The following is a 14,914-nucleotide window of genomic DNA, read 5'->3' as shown; positions in this document are numbered from 1 at the left end:
AGGAGAGTAAAAGGGAGAACTTGTTCCCACGGCTCACGTACGTAAGATTTCTCTCACACGTTTGCCGGCAAGGCACCGCGCTTGGTATCCGTTGCCAATTGCTTTATCCTTTGCGTTTGCTTGTTTCTTCCGCCGGAAGCACGTCGGGTCTGCCGTTTAGCGACTCGTTTGAGCAGGCAGGTTGTGCCGTGTTCCCAGACGGCTATTTTCTGGGTTCATATGCGTCGTGGGTCCCTTTCTCCACACATTTAATTAGGTAATCCCCTGTTGCGTGCTCCTCGGATTGTGCGGTGTGCGGTGCATCTGTGTATCCACTGCGCCCTGCGCAGTCCACCGCGGCTTAATGTTCATTTGATGCGAAGCATCGCACTACGCCTTAGTCTTCCTTACCTGAATGTTCTGTTATTTCTGCGGCGGCAACAATGCATTTTGTGTGTCCAATTTTACGTCGACCATCGCCTACTTTTCCCTGTCTCGCTTGCCTCGGTCTGCGGACCGTCCTCCGCCAAATCACTCCAAGCAATCTGCCATGCGGACTTCATGTGCGCCTGATCAGTCGGCGAGTTCACCCGATGTGGATTGAATTAGATTGCGCTGCAATTTCTGTGATGTTTGTAAATTGGATTTTTCTGACATGGTCAGCCCGTCGTCAACAAAGGACCGCGAACGTCCAGAAATAAACTAGCTAGAGACGAAATAAGAAAGTATAGTACCAGGCACGGAACCGTGCGGCGAAGCAAGGCGTAAAGAAGGGACTGGAAAGTGCCGAAGGAGAGTGAGTCTAATCTCCTCCGATAATATCAATTCTTAAGCGAGTCTACGTTTGCCGAACCAGCAACCTTTCCCGAGACGTTGCCGGACTGCAAGTTTTGTATTTACCATCGCTGACTCATTGTTCGGCCTACGTCTCGTGAACATGCCAAGGGACATACTAGCTAGCGGAAACCGATGCTCCTCCACCTCAGACGGATTGACATGACTGTGTTTTTGTCATGCACTTGTCTGCTTGACTTATACTTGCTGTCGGAAAGGTATGTCCGAGCACATGCAAGGGTCGGTCCAAAGACACTGTGGCGTTTCACGTCCTGAAACGTCAGGGTCCGGTTGCAACACGAGCAATTCATTCCTGTTGACATGTAGCTGTGCTGATTGAAATTTAGGCATTCTTGCTTCTTACGAAATTTATCCTGCCCGCCCATTCACTCATGTTGTTGTCCCTGCGTCCTACCAGAAATCCGTTGCATGCAACACAAAGGCCAGTCATTTTCTTATTTCGTACCAGTACCGGTATCGAATCGGCTCGGTTCATGGTGAGCCACTCGGAGACATGATACAATTTCCTCAAGAACTCCATTTAGTAGTCCGATAGCGGTTTAGCTTAAACATGTTGCAGCGATTAATTACCCCCTTCCCCACACGTTGTGTCTTTGCTAACCCGAAGAGTTCGTGTCTGGGCACACGAAGGAGTTTTTCGTCATACAATCATGAAATAATAACCTTTGTCCTGTTCGTGCTTCGGTTTAGATTTCGGGAGTCCTCGAAAGTCTAAATATCGACTCAAGGCCTTACAAACCTCTCGTCTTGTCCAGCTTGTGGCTCAGATGTGCAATTTTCCCTCACCTTTTACTTGGGTGACGTCGCTTCGGTGCTCTGCCGAACATAGCACTTGCATATCTGATGACGAATGGAACGACCTTATGAAACAGCCGTCCGTCATGGATTGGACGAGTACAATGTTTGGCATAGACGTTTCACATAAATAGTCCTTTGACCCGTCTTGGGCACTAAAAGGATGTGTGCATGCTTGATCTGCATGTATGGGGTCTAGGAATCCACGTTTTAAATCTCGGCTACAGCAGACAGGCCAAAGGCAATTATGACGGCCGCACTACGTCCCATGTTTAGGAACGGGGTTTCAATCTCTCAGTATCAAGACGTCTTCACTTCATACACGATCACAGCAATCCTATAGAACTTGAGGCACTTTTAAATGGATTGAGGGCATCACAAGACGTCGAATTGGGCCTAGCGCTAGTCAAAGATTTTTCATTCAAGAGTTTTGAGTTGTTCAGTGCAGGGCCTGGTCATGACTCATGACTAAGAACAAGGGTCTACAGCAAAACAGAAGGCTGAGAATCGTAGTAACTCCGCGAAGACATGTAGGGGGCTCATACTCAAATCGGTTGTTAGCATAGTATAGGAACGTACAAGCCAGAAAGAAAGTCAGTCTCGGACTTAGAATTTCAAATTCTCTCCGTGACCGAAGACGCGTCGATCACGGGACACGCATTCCGCTCAGCATGCCATTTTGGACCATCTAGCTTTCAGCACGCATTCGCAAGTGAGCATGGCAATTGACGGACTCATCATACTCGAATCTAACGGGTAAGTACAAATTATTTGTTTGTAGTTTATTCCATTCAGTTATTCAATCCTCTCGAAGACGACCAATCATCCAGACGAACTTCAAGTCAACGTCGCCGGCTTATCCACTTCTCCATATCGAAGCGTTCAACAACGCGATTGCGGATTCTGAACGCAGTCAGATAGATCCAGTGCTATATGTCCATTCAGATCAAGGCCCGTCGGTATGCTGCCACACGGAATGCGGGATAGGGTTAACGTTGCTTTGCCCAGTCAGAGGAGATGGTGAGTATACATCTGTCAATTCGTGGAGATGATCAATTTGCTTAATGGCCGTAGTCGATGCGCTGTATATTTTTGCTTTCATGCAACTATTCGTCGAGACGCTACAAGATTATCTCGGTGAACTATCGGGTTCTACCTTACGGGACCACTTTGACATCGTATATCAAGTATGTTGATTTAGCAGTGCAACTTTCCACAGCACGCAGTTGATCTAGTTAGCTAGTGGAAGAGATGCTCAACAACGGCCATCCCTTGACGACGGAACGCAGTGCGCTGCGAGATATCGTACTTCCACCATCTCTGCTCAATAAGATATTGTCAGCAACGGGTGCTAATACGCACAAGGCCAGCACGAACCCGTTCGCATCTCCGATACCATGGAGGAAACTTGGTGTTAAGCATACTGCTAATGAAATTTTCTTTGATATGTCAGAGGAGATGCAAGCAATCGTTGACAAGTTAGATTCCATCTCTTTCGGCCAGGTTCATCTACTGAGCTTTTATTTGTTTAGAAATGGCTCGGTCATATCCAGCCAAGTATGGGGGAGAATTGAAACAAACTCTAAGCTTTCTGGTACATTCCTTCATCGCAATTACGTTTCAGTCTTGGTTGAATACAGGTGTTCTGCAGGAATTCCTGATTTACTGCTTCTGTTCACGGATAACAAGTTCCTACAAGACTGTTCGTTTCACCAGTGTGTGCGGTAGGTCACAGAACGACAATTTGAGAACAGCCCGCTGATGTCTACAAATTTCTAGACTGCAGCGATGGTTGCGAGACAAAGCTGTATCGTTCGTACCGCCAGATGGTCGCTTTGTGCTCATGGATTATCAATATATACCTGTTCCGTCCTCAGGTGCAATAAATGCACGACCTCTTCCTGTCCCTTTTTCCCTCTTACCGACAATCAAGATTGACGAGAACGGGGGTAAGGCCATCTCCTTTTTCTCCGCCATTTCGGTTGCATCTAACTTCGGTTACGTAGGATCATTTGATTTTGTTTTGACATCCAGGTTGTCTACCCGTGTCATTGATCGGTTGACTGTGGAGTTGTGCCTCGGAGACAGTGCGACGGGAGCAAACTGTACTGTTTCATCTGGAGCCTCGTGGGGGTTTGATCCAAAAACTCGGGTGCGTCTCTGGTCTGCTCCATCAAGATTCTGCCTAACCCTTGCCTTCTGTAGAAGCTGAGGTGGGAAATCTTGAAGGCGCCTCAAGGGGCATCCCATAATTTGCGAGGCTCCTTCTCTTGCTCGTTGGTTCTTTCGCACTCTCTTGTGACAGCATGTACTGAATCTCTCTGGCAGGAAACCTCGACCTGAAATATCAAGGGCCTTCCAGATATCCTTCGAGAATAACCAGTCCACTTTCTCTGGTTTGAAGATAGATCAGTTGCGTATTTCACATGAGTCATACAAGCCATTCAAAGGTGTGAGGGGACGTTCCTACGGACAAATTGAGTGGAGATGGAGATGACATTATGCAATTCATGGCATTCAGCGACTATGCAGATAGTGTTATTTGCTAATATATATTAATGTAAGTTTTGGTCCCAGTCTCTATTTGAACCGCTGCGCCCCTCTATACTTCGGCACTGAGGTGAATTTACCATAAGTATCGGAAACCTTCTTCCAGTCAACCACTGTAAAGAACCGGCGAACATATTCCTCCTTCCCCCATACTCCGAGACCAGCAGATATCCATGTGTGTTCGAACAATGACAAGCAGAGCAGAGGATACAATCTGCTACCCATCGCGTGCATTTGTTTACGCTTTACAGGAATGTTTGTCGTATAGGCGGTGTCTTCTTCCCGTACAGATGGATTGCTAAAGGTCACGGCGGAAGAATAGAAAGAACGAGCAGGAGTGTTCGGATTAAGCTGCGAGAGCGGGGCCTTGACACCGGACACGGGTGAAGATGGTGATAATCCATCCTGTAGGGGAGGGAAAACACCAGGTTGGGAAGGTGGCTGGTCTTTTGGCCGGTCGTCTGGTTCTGCAGACGAGTCCAAAGGCTGTCTGGCCAAGGTATTCTGCTGTACTTCCGCAAAGTAGTTGCTAGATCGGACAAGAAGTGTTCCCGAGGCGAAGGTCGGTACGACTGCCAAATGACCCTGACCATCCGTGACTAGCCATAACCAGCCCGACGATATCATGCCCGACGCCGATGCGACGAAGCGCTCTTTGAGCATGTTTACGTCCTTGAACGCAGGTGTGATTGCGGCCATGAGTTCTGGAGGAGGTTCGTCTTCGCTTGGGTCTTCGCTGGGAGGTTTCTGTCAAAGAAATGGAGACTTAGATTTGGACATAACAGGTATTGCAGATAGGACCAACCAAACAATCCAAGAAAAAGCTATTATTCGCTGCCAGACACGCATAGTTAAAAGCCCCGACGTTCTTCTGATCACCAGCGGAGTCAATAATAATCTGCAATACGTTTGGTTTCGCAAGCGGTGTACCTGAAATTCGACATCCATGAGTTGTATAACATGCACTGTTGATAATCAGTGCTTAACTCACCTCTCACTTGCTCATTAAGTCTCTCTAATAACCCGTCTTGCCACTCTACTACAGTTTTGAGGGCACTTGGAGGGAGAAAGTCACCAAGGCCATTTTCAATTGGATATCTGAGTTCTCTTCGGGTGTGCACAGTATGTGTCGAACGTCGACTTTGCAGTGTCGCTGCACAAGTATTCCATCTCCTCCTTCGCACCACGGTTGAAGCCCGCGTTGGCACCGCCGATAGCTGGCGAAAGAGAGTATTCATGACGAATACGATGTTTGGCGTAAAGCCAAAGGAATAGAGACGCGATGGAAAACGCTGGCTGGGCGCAGAAACTAAAAAGTTGTCGATCCCTGTTTTTGGCCACAGCACAGCCACCAGCAGGTCTCCACGTCACGGAAACGGAACACACGACGCGCAGCATTCACTTCAGACGCGTTCACCAGCCATGGCACCACCCAAAACTAGCGGCAGCACTGCATCAGCAACACCTAAAGGCTCGACAGCGTCTCTAAACCCTGCTATCCAGTCGCTCTGGAAGTCCTACAATGTCGACACATCGCCTCGACTGAAGCTTATTGACGCCTTCCTGGTGTTCATCATGCTTACTGGCATTGCACAATTTCTGTACTGCATTCTTGTCACCAATTTCCCATTCAATGCATTCCTTGCCGGGTTGGTCGTTTCTTAGTCTAAAGGCTATTGATCGTACATTGACTGGTATCACTACCTAGTTTTGCGAGTTCTGTCGGTCAATTTGTCTTAACGGCATCCCTCCGCTCGCAAGTTAACCCCGAAAACAAGCAGAGCTTCGCAGACGTCTCGCCGGAAAGGTAAGTATCATGGCTAATCTTTACATAATCCCAACTTATCCGTCACCCAGAGCTTTCGCGGACTTTGCATTTGGTTCCATCATTCTCCACTTCTTTGTATTTAACTTCTTAGGATGATTTCGACCGAAGAAGGGTAGTAACTATATATATTGCTGGACGAGTTGAAAACTGCTAGAATGCGTTGATATACACTGAGGAGAGAGTAGTCCTGACCAGTGATCGAATGTCAGCCTTCATCCAACTACCAAGACTATTTCGGCAAGACTTGCATTAAATATGGACCAAACGATTTGTACGATGAGTATCACTCGAAAGACGAGTCTTTAGTGTTTCCGCTCGAAGGACGGCGATCGCTGAAATGGCTTGTTAATGATATAAGAGTAAAGCTGAACAATGCCAGTCTTACGCCGAAAACGACGACAGCAAAGTCGAAGGCGTATTCCCCTATTGATATCCACACATAAATCAGATGTCATAGAAGAAATTAACAAGGTAGAAACATACCCATTTCCAAATAAGATCTTAGGAGTTCTGAAGCGTCTGCATGTCATGATCCGCAACGCAATTCTAGTGACAGGAATACTCACGTCGAACGTCTTTGTTGGGTACTTGCGATAAGGCAGGTCTATACAAGAGCTTTTAGGGGCGGCTAGGGGACGAGATCAAGGTGGTACACGCACGTAAGTCCTGTTGAGCGCTTCACACCAGCCAGGAAGGCAGATATCAGGAGGGCGTCAAACGTTAGGTGGACGAGTTTCCCAAACATGGCAAATATTCAGTTTGTAGTCTACCTGTGAGAGCTCGGTTTATTGCTGCTCGGAGGTCGACGAATCTGTTGCAGTGGGGACCAGGTGAAGGGCATGTACCACGCACAGTACGCACTGAGTTCCTAATTTGCACGTGACAGCACTTAAACTACGGGATAAACTAGAACAAACAATGATGTTTTTCTAAAGTTGGCAATAACGACAACATGTGTTCAGGAAATGCGTCTATTCCACGTTCAATTGAGACGATTTTGCATTTATTTATTCGATAATGAGGTACCAGGAAGTACTTGCAAAGCTTTCTGGTTCGAATCGGACTCCTCCTTGACAATTTGAGCAAACGCTTTGAATTCTGGCTTTCCTGCGTCGGCTGGTTGAAGACATCAGGTACCGAGGGAAAACACTAAATAAAATAGAACAGTTACCTATGAGCTGATAAATAGCACTTTCACTTGTGGTGACATGGACATTTGCCTGTCTCATTCGTTCTAATGCTAGAGGAACCTCCTCTTTATTGCAGCTGGAAACTCCATCAGCAAGTACGTGGACGCTGAAATCCCGATCTAGCAAGTCGAAAGCCGTCTGTAGTACGCATATATGGGACTAGAAAGCTCAGGTCAGTAAGAGACAGCAGTACAGGGACACGTCTGAAGATCTGTACTCATACCTCAATACCCATGAGGACGACTGATTTAATATGGGCATATTCCATGGATTTCATTATGGCATCTAGTTCTGGAGTCACGAGAGAGAAGAGGCTCTTCTCAATGGTCTTGCGATGCAATTGGCCAAGGAGATTGAAGTTTAAAGTTTCTACTGACTTCCCAAGTTCTTTAAGATTGCGTTAGCGTGCTGAGTCGATCTGAATTAATGAACCTTCGTACTCGATGGATTCTGTTCAGATACAATGACGGGGATGTCTAACAGCTAAACCATTCGATCACTATCGTCAGTTCCTCTTTCCGTCGACATGCAAGACCAACTCACCTTTGCAACCTTGAACATTTTATTTGCTACAGATACGACATGATCGAATTGGTAAATAGCAGGACCTGTCTTGCAATTCGTGTCAGCGATGCATGGAGTATCAATCTGCGATAGGCACTTACGGAACCGTGTTTGGAGATCCAGAACAAAGAATATAGTGTGACCTGGCAATAGTCTATTAACTTTGGATGGCATTTTGTATGTGTTCTGAAGAGCGAGGTGAAGGTGTAGGATATATTTAAGCTGAAGCCGTGCGTCGGCAAGTGTTGTTGGGTCTAGCGAGGATGAGAGATCATTGTGATCGGCGCTGCCCAACAAGGACAGTTAGGTACGCGTGGGAACTGAGGCCGTGGCGCCCGTCGTTGCCCTTTCGAACCTCACTCTTCTCCCTTTGAGACGCTATCACTTCCTCCCCCCCGCCGCTGTGCTCTTCCCTTCTTTTCTTCCCCTTCCAGCTTTTCAGCAACCACGTTCTTTACTATTTACCACGACTTCACTATGGATTTTGCACAGTTTGGCTCGGAAATGACCAGGGAGCAGGAGATGATCTCCACAAAGAAGAGGGTGTGTACATATCTCGTGCTTGATGGATGAACGAAAGCTCTAAAGAAAACTGTTTTTATTTTGCCTCGTAGCTTGATTCGTTCCGATTCAATCGGTCAAGTGGACCCATAGCTTCAGCACCACTCTCACCGACCTCTTCGGTTGGACGACCGCATTCACGTCACGGCTCTGTTTCATCAGTCTCGTTTTCAACTTCAACTTCAGCCAACTCCCTTCTCACGACGTCCGCCCAGTCCTCCATACCTTCGTCCGACTCGCGCCCCTCTTCATTAGTTGGTCGTCCTCGACCCTCTTCCCATCATCGCAGGCGTTCCTCGGTTTCCACGCGGGTTGAATCTGCTGAAATGATGGGAGTTAACCTTCCTGATCTGCCATCGTCCTCTTCGGATGACAACATCAATTTTGGCGATAAGGACTCCGTCCGACGCAGAGCTTTGCAAGCTCTTGAGGGACGAAACGACCTTGGCTCGTATAATAACATTGTGGAGATCCCAGACTTCACAAGCCAAGGGCTCCTGCAGAAACCTTCTGATCGTGAACGTGTGTATTTCTGTTATTTCCTTAATAGGAAAAGGCTGATCACCATTCTGCATCAGTAAAATTACCCATGAGTTCACCGTCATTCGGGATACCGTCGTCCTTGTCAGGCAAAAGGGACTCGTTTGGGAAGTTTCTCTCCTCTGCCAGCTCCTTGAAGGATCAACTTCACACTCTTATGGAGGAGGAAGAGGAGGAGGAGGAAAATGGGATCGAATCGACGAGCGCCTTTGATCGTGAACCAAATTCATCTTCTGCTTGCGAAGATAAAGCCGGTTCACCAGGTCTCGATATGCATCATGTTTCCCAACGGTTGCCTTCTCGGAATCTCGACATACCCGATATGTCGAAAACTCTCGTCTCTGTCTCGAGTCGTCACAGACCCGCCAATTTGACTCTTAGGCCTCTATCTCTAATACACAGTGCCTCCAATCCCAGCTTGCCAATTACATCCCTCACCCCAAACTTACGAGCTGGACTTAGGCCATTCTCCTTGACTCCCCAACCGGATTCGCATTTAGCAAGCGGCTCTGAGAGTATAGACATGAAGACTGCAAACCATGTTGGGAAGCAGACTTCTGACCTTCACTCGACGTCCTCAAGCATTTCGTCGTCCACGTCGGTTAGCGGCTCGTTTCCGAGCACGTCTCCCTGTCCCAAGAGGCAAAGTAGCATATCGTACATTCGTTCGGGTTCTACCCAGTCGCAGCCCACATCATTCACCTTTGCTAGTCTCCCAACGCCGGGTGCTACCCCGACGTCGGAAAGAAGGCAGTCTGCTTCCTCGATTAGCAGCTTTGGCAGTCCGAACGGCCAGGATAGGCGTACCGCCAGCGAGGACATGTTTTTACACCAGTCCCACGCATCGCTATTGGCGCGAATTGCTGAGCTCGAGCACGCCTTACTATCGCGTTCTCGGTCACGACCCTCGTCTATGCACTCGGACAGTAGTGCGGATGCATCTCATCCTCCACCTGATGAAATGCTGCAGTTGGTGGCAGATTTGAAGTCCGAACGAGACGAGTTGAACAGAGATATAGACGGATGGCGGCAGCGCGTAAAGGATCTAGAGCACACAAAAACCCTACTTGGGCACGAAAAGGCTGTTTTGGAACGTCGTTTGGAAGCTGAAAAGCGCGAGGCATGGCTTAGGGACGAGAAGCTCAGCCTATTGGAGATGGAAAAAGGTACTTTGAGTCGTCAGCTTAAGACAAAGGAAGAAGATCTCTCCAGTGTCAGCCGTCGACTTGAATCTTCTCAAGCTCAGCTACGGCAAGCTGTGTTGGAATGCCGCTCTTTGAAGGAAGACGCACAGGTTGCAAAGCGGCAGTTAGCTGAAGCCCAAGCCCTTATTGAAGCGCGGAAAGACACCGAGGCCGAGCTCGCTAGGCTTCGCGAGGCACTGGCTGCTGAGCAAAATTACAGGAGGAATCTTATTGCCCAGTTAGATGCTGCTGGAATCCTCGCAACGCCCAAGGCTACCGATGACTTAGCTACTAGTAACTCGTCTCGGATGGTTAATTACAACCAATCTCGGGGCAATGGCCTTGGGTTCCAGAGTGTTGATTCATCTTGCACGACGGTTGATGCAGACGAAGACAGCCAGCAGCTGCTCAGGGCCCCATTCACGCTAAAAGCGGTAGAGGAAGAAACGAGTTCGTGTAGTACATCATTGTCTGACGACGAAGATGAACTAGCACGATACGAGGATGAGGACGATTTGGATCTCAGTTTTGCGAGTCCGACGCGCTCAATGTCTTCTGCCAATTCTGATGATGACCTACCTCGTTCATTGGCCCATCTTCGCCTTGCTGCGAACAGCACACCAGTACCTTCTGGATTTGGGAATGGCTTGGCATCGTCGCCAAGATCCCTTTCCTCAACTCCTTCACCAACGACTTCTCCCTGTCCTACTCCGATTCCTCCACTCATGCCTGAAGTGCGGAGCTCTGAGCATGTAAAAAATGCTTCATTGAGCAAAACTTGGACATTCCCTCGTGGTGGACAAGCAACTACGCCGAGGCCACCGCATGAAGAAGTTGATAGATTTTTCGAATGCTTGGAGGACGTTGAAAGTCAACTTTCTGCCGCTCGATGTTCGATGGATAACAGAAGCATTTTTAGTCAACGCCTGCAGTTCAATAATGTCGAGGACGAGGATTTTCCGCCTTTTGTCCTTCCTGCTCAAAAGACAGTACAGGATTCTGTCCACAGTTTACTTGATGTGGTACTTGAAGAAGACGAAGATATATTGCATTTTGATGCCGCGAATAGCAGACGTAAACCTTCGTTCCCTATCTCCGTCACGGAGGACTCCTCGAGCAGAATGGCATCGCCCATATTCGAGGATCATGTGCATACAAACTCTGTGCCATTCGTGTTCCCTCAGATGAAGGCCCAACGAAGCGAGTGCAAACCTGCTCCAGTCCAATCCCGCAATGAACATTCTGATATGAACGGGTTCCGTGTCCCTGATCGTCCAAGTGTCGTCGCTCCACCCCAAAGCTCGGTACGCCGCTCGGCGCCTCCGTCCCGTATTCCACCGCCATCTCCTCCTATGTTTATTCAAGCGAAGACTTCCGGGCTTGGTGCTTCTCCTAGTCCACCTAAGCGTAAGCCTGTGCCAGCCCCAACTGTGAATGTGGTTCCGGCTTCACCGTCGAGAATCAAGCCGTTAGGAGTAGCCGTAGGATCTCCACAGAGGACGAAGAAACCTGTGCCACAGTTGGTTCATGGTTCGACTTTTATCCCTCACCTCAAAAATACGAGTAGGCTGGCTCATTCTTCTCTTTCGTCATAATAGACATGAACGCCTCGTCTCCCTATAGCTCAGAATCTCAGCAGTCGGCGATAGACGCTTCCACTACCAATCGCGATGTTCCTCGATTTGTGAACGATAATCATCCAGAGAATATCTCCGGAAAGCCCTCTCAACCTTTGTTCCAAACATTCACGAAGTTGCTTCCTCTTCCCTCCTTCCTTTGGGCTAGCAATCGTTCGCAGCCCAGTGTGTCACCTACTCGCGCTCCTGTCTACGTGTCACGCGAGGTACAACTTGCCAAATTACGGACTGTTCATCAACATGGAGGGAATCAATGTAATGTGGCTAAGGGATGTAGTAAATGTCGGGGTGATTTGATATCGCTTTGACAAGTATCTTAGTCCCTTTGGCTGCAAATCTTGAACGTCTTGCCTGTTCCCTTTTACTTTTTGGACTCTTTGTGTCTATCCATTGTTTTTGTTATCACCACGCCCAGACCTATGTCACGGCTTCTGTTTATGACATCAGTATTATTTGCTCCTTGCCACACTTATTACGTTCTATGTCTATATTTCTATTTTATTAATTATCTTGTCTTTATGCTTCTCCCTTTTCAGGTGATTTTGTCATCGACTTGATGTCGATTTTTGTAAAGACATGCATGACTATTTTTGAGCAGTCTGTATGCTTAACGTTGTAAGCTGCTGTCTATCCCATGAAATTGATATGTCTTGTATGTGATTGTATTTCTTGTGCCGTGGGACTATAGTTGGCGAGGGTAACCATTGGTAAGCCTCACTGTGGTTTTGATACAAGAACCTGTACTACTGTCGCTTGGTGTCTGCGTCTTTCACGCTGCTACTGACAAGAATTAGATGCTGGACATGGCTATGCTCTACTAGTGAAAAGTTTAGAGGGCAATTTACGCATTCTTTGCAAAAAGACATTGACCACCAATATGATGCCAGCATAGTATCAAGTATCGAGCCAACACAATGCTTAGAACTGGTATCATAAATTACTGTTCACTCCATCCGTAAATTTGACTTCTTTACCAGGGATTATATATATCCACCTGTATCGTGGGACTCTTGACGGTAAAATAATATACAATGTTAAGTCTTTCCGATCTTCTTTTACGAGAGAGGCTGATAACGAAGACGCAATTAGGAAAATGTACATCACATGGTCAATAAGAAAGGGTAATGCAATAAGTACTAGATCTCGTTTCCCAAGACGCTCTCTCTCCCACCCTCAAGATGTTGGATCATTCATCCGCTATTCTAGTAGCAGGCTCTTCACTCGTACTTTGGCTGCTTGTTATTAAAATAAGCAAGAAACTGATATCTCGATCGGCACTCTCGCCGGCGGTACGAGTCGACGAAAGCACGGTTAATCTCTCCCCAAACTCGAAAAGAAAGGCAGGAGGTAAAACTCCCTATCGATTAGCAAGGACTTATGTCATCTGACCGTCATGTCTTTAGAATGGATTCCTGTGGAATTTGCTTATCCGAAATTTTCGACATGTGAGAAAGCCATTCAAGATAGACTCCCTCCGCCGTACCGACCTTTTAGATGGGGAAAGTATAAGTCAGTATCAAAATATTACTACTCGAATATCAAGTAGTTTCTGATGATCCTCCGACAGTATTACAATGGGTATTCGTAGTATGCCATGGGAAGAATGGGTGGAGGTTAATAAAACTATCGCCGCTCGAACATTCAGCTTACAATAAATGCTTTGCAATTCGATAGGTCGACAATCAGTTGTCGAGATACCATGCAATTCGAGTAGACCGACTTGCAAGACGAGGTGACAAAGCGATTAGAACCTTGCCGGCACGTTCAGGTGTGCCAGGTGGAGGTTCAGCAGGTATGTTTACGTTTTACCTAAGACGGTCTACTGCTCCGCTCATGTTGTTCCAGCAAAGGAACTGGTATACGAACTAGCTGAATACCTCTCGAGACGTTATCCGGATACTTATCGTGTCACTCGGCATAGCCCAAGCCCTAACGATTATGGATGGTATGGGGAAGGCCAAGTGAAGGAGATAACGATTGTTCCAATTGACGTCACTTACAACCTTGACGATGAAGATCCTATGAAAGTGTCTGGCCTACTGTAAGTTCCTGTATGCGTCTGTTCTACGATTTAACTAACAAGACTGAAGCGTCGAGGACGACCTCGCCTTGATGGTAGAGGGTAAGGGCGAAGCAACTGTATTCCGAGCTTAAGGCACTAACACCTACTCATGCTTCAACCTGATTTCAGGTGACGATGGAAGGTATTACTTCCAGGCAGGCGCAATTCTCGTACCTGGTAAGACAAGTTTCTTCGGCCAGTACATAGATATTGATCTTCCGTAGGGTTTTGGCGCATGTCCGACAAGCTCGGAATGCCTCTGGAAGACATTCATATCAGTGGATCTGTTCCTCAATGTGAGTTGTATGCATTATCATGAACCACCCAGGGTCTGACTTGCGTAGTTCGTGAAAAGCTACAGTACAGCATGTCACGCTTCTTTAGCAAGCTCTCGGTAGACAAACCTGTGATCCGCAACAACTATTTCTTCCAGATCGTACGTCCGGCAGATGATCCTGCTCGGGCTACTTCCATCGATCCAGATGAGCTTGCTTGGTCCGACACTACTAACGGTGATGAGGACCACTTTGTACATCCTGCAGGAGGAACAGCAAGCGGAAATCAGTCCAACGAGGATGGAAATTCTCTCGAGCCGCCACCGGTGGTCAACAAGCTCAGCCTGAGGGCACAGAAGCAACCTCTTGGGACAGACACCGTTGATTGTATTCGTTTCAGGACTGAAAGGCAGACTCTGCGTCGTCTCCCAAAGAGCGGCGCGATTGCCTTCACCATCAGGAGTACGTAGAGAAATCCCCAGCGGTATTGTTGTCTTGGCTCATATCATTATTAGCGTACATCTTCAATGTCGTCGACCTAGCCGAAGAACCCGGAGTTCCGGGGCGGATGGCGAGTGCAATCAGGAGCTGGCCAGAGGAGGTACAGATGTGAGTCTGTACAATCTGACTAATGCTCAATGCTCATGCTCCGGGCAGGTACAAAGGGGAGGGGTTGTACGGGCCAACGATACTACCTTATCTTGACCAGAAGCATGCGGAGCAGATAAGGAATGGCATTATTGCAGAGGATGATACAACCGCGAATTACCCGTATTAAAGACAGTGCGGAGTTCCAGTATCATGGCTAAAGCGTAAAGCTACATGTACAGATAAGGGAATATTTACCATTTTAGGAACGAGCGGGCAACATCGTTGGACGGTTGTAAACCTCCT

General features: G+C 47.6%; 7 protein-coding genes across 7 annotated transcripts; 4 read left to right on the top strand and 3 right to left on the bottom strand.

The window, feature by feature from the left end:
* Positions 1–33: 33 nt before the first annotated feature.
* FOMMEDRAFT_158423 (uncharacterized protein) lies at positions 34–542 on the bottom strand (the record flags this gene model as incomplete). The annotated part of the gene is made up of 2 exons (XM_007268504.1): positions 34–149; positions 464–542. 2 exons carry the CDS (start codon positions 540–542, stop codon positions 34–36), a joined length of 195 nt encoding a protein of 64 aa, XP_007268566.1.
* Positions 543–2,347: 1,805 nt separating this feature from the next.
* FOMMEDRAFT_126082 (clathrin adaptor, mu subunit) lies at positions 2,348–5,470 on the top strand (the record flags this gene model as incomplete). Its single annotated transcript, XM_007268503.1, has 12 exons — positions 2,348–2,385; positions 2,444–2,649; positions 2,704–2,816; positions 2,869–3,107; positions 3,162–3,223; positions 3,281–3,353; positions 3,409–3,578; positions 3,636–3,781; positions 3,835–3,905; positions 3,958–4,926; positions 4,985–5,109; positions 5,171–5,470. The coding sequence occupies 10 exons, from the start codon at positions 2,348–2,350 to the stop codon at positions 4,124–4,126; spliced, it is 1,287 nt and encodes a 428-aa protein (XP_007268565.1). The 3' UTR covers positions 4,127–4,926; positions 4,985–5,109; positions 5,171–5,470.
* A 131-nt stretch (positions 5,471–5,601) lies between these two features.
* On the top strand, positions 5,602–6,103 carry FOMMEDRAFT_90147 (defender against death DAD protein; the record flags this gene model as incomplete). The annotated part of the gene is made up of 3 exons (XM_007268502.1): positions 5,602–5,828; positions 5,888–5,986; positions 6,037–6,103. The coding sequence occupies 3 exons, from the start codon at positions 5,602–5,604 to the stop codon at positions 6,101–6,103; spliced, it is 393 nt and encodes a 130-aa protein (XP_007268564.1).
* Positions 6,104–6,309: 206 nt separating this feature from the next.
* Positions 6,310–6,752, bottom strand: FOMMEDRAFT_89350 (DUF1748-domain-containing protein; the record flags this gene model as incomplete). The annotated part of the gene is made up of 5 exons (XM_007268501.1): positions 6,310–6,339; positions 6,393–6,430; positions 6,491–6,517; positions 6,574–6,611; positions 6,667–6,752. The coding sequence occupies 5 exons, from the start codon at positions 6,750–6,752 to the stop codon at positions 6,310–6,312; spliced, it is 219 nt and encodes a 72-aa protein (XP_007268563.1).
* Positions 6,753–7,010: 258 nt separating this feature from the next.
* FOMMEDRAFT_89601 (Isochorismatase hydrolase) lies at positions 7,011–7,935 on the bottom strand (the record flags this gene model as incomplete). The annotated part of the gene is made up of 6 exons (XM_007268500.1): positions 7,011–7,123; positions 7,179–7,356; positions 7,421–7,584; positions 7,638–7,680; positions 7,741–7,805; positions 7,863–7,935. 6 exons carry the CDS (start codon positions 7,933–7,935, stop codon positions 7,011–7,013), a joined length of 636 nt encoding a protein of 211 aa, XP_007268562.1.
* Positions 7,936–8,166: 231 nt separating this feature from the next.
* On the top strand, positions 8,167–12,313 carry FOMMEDRAFT_21703 (uncharacterized protein). The gene is made up of 3 exons (XM_007268499.1): positions 8,167–8,304; positions 8,376–8,844; positions 8,901–12,313. The coding sequence occupies exons 1-3, from the start codon at positions 8,239–8,241 to the stop codon at positions 11,639–11,641; spliced, it is 3,276 nt and encodes a 1,091-aa protein (XP_007268561.1). The 5' UTR covers positions 8,167–8,238; the 3' UTR covers positions 11,642–12,313.
* Positions 12,314–12,877: 564 nt separating this feature from the next.
* On the top strand, positions 12,878–14,852 carry FOMMEDRAFT_21702 (uncharacterized protein). Its single transcript, XM_007268498.1, has 11 exons — positions 12,878–13,030; positions 13,087–13,192; positions 13,251–13,296; positions 13,358–13,475; positions 13,529–13,724; positions 13,774–13,805; positions 13,875–13,922; positions 13,970–14,041; positions 14,090–14,482; positions 14,536–14,629; positions 14,678–14,852. The coding sequence occupies exons 3-11, from the start codon at positions 13,258–13,260 to the stop codon at positions 14,796–14,798; spliced, it is 1,113 nt and encodes a 370-aa protein (XP_007268560.1). The 5' UTR covers positions 12,878–13,030; positions 13,087–13,192; positions 13,251–13,257; the 3' UTR covers positions 14,799–14,852.
* Positions 14,853–14,914: the final 62 nt, after the last annotated feature.

This window comes from Fomitiporia mediterranea (assembly GCF_000271605.1).
Source record: "Fomitiporia mediterranea MF3/22 unplaced genomic scaffold FOMMEscaffold_8, whole genome shotgun sequence".
NCBI classification, from domain to species: Eukaryota; Fungi; Basidiomycota; class Agaricomycetes; order Hymenochaetales; family Hymenochaetaceae; genus Fomitiporia; species Fomitiporia mediterranea.
The sequence above is the reverse complement of the archived record's forward strand: the minus strand, read 5'-3'. Positions and strand labels throughout refer to the sequence as shown.

What these genes read in the sequence shown, in the direction of transcription:
- FOMMEDRAFT_21702 (XM_007268498.1), top strand. Translation starts at nt 13,258, where the DNA reads ATGGGTATTCGTAGTATGCCATGGGAAGAATGGGTGGAG. An exon ending in AGGCGCAATTCTCGTACCTG is followed by an intron (nt 13,923 to 13,969) that starts GTAAGACAAGTT and finishes GATCTTCCGTAG; the next exon opens with GGTTTTGGCGCATGTCCGAC. An exon ending in GATTGCCTTCACCATCAGGA is followed by an intron (nt 14,483 to 14,535) that starts GTACGTAGAGAA and finishes TATCATTATTAG; the next exon opens with CGTACATCTTCAATGTCGTC.
- FOMMEDRAFT_21703 (XM_007268499.1), top strand. Translation starts at nt 8,239, where the DNA reads ATGGATTTTGCACAGTTTGGCTCGGAAATGACCAGGGAGCAGGAGATG. An exon ending in TGATCTCCACAAAGAAGAGG is followed by an intron (nt 8,305 to 8,375) that starts GTGTGTACATAT and finishes TTTGCCTCGTAG; the next exon opens with CTTGATTCGTTCCGATTCAA. An exon ending in GAAACCTTCTGATCGTGAAC is followed by an intron (nt 8,845 to 8,900) that starts GTGTGTATTTCT and finishes ATTCTGCATCAG; the next exon opens with TAAAATTACCCATGAGTTCA.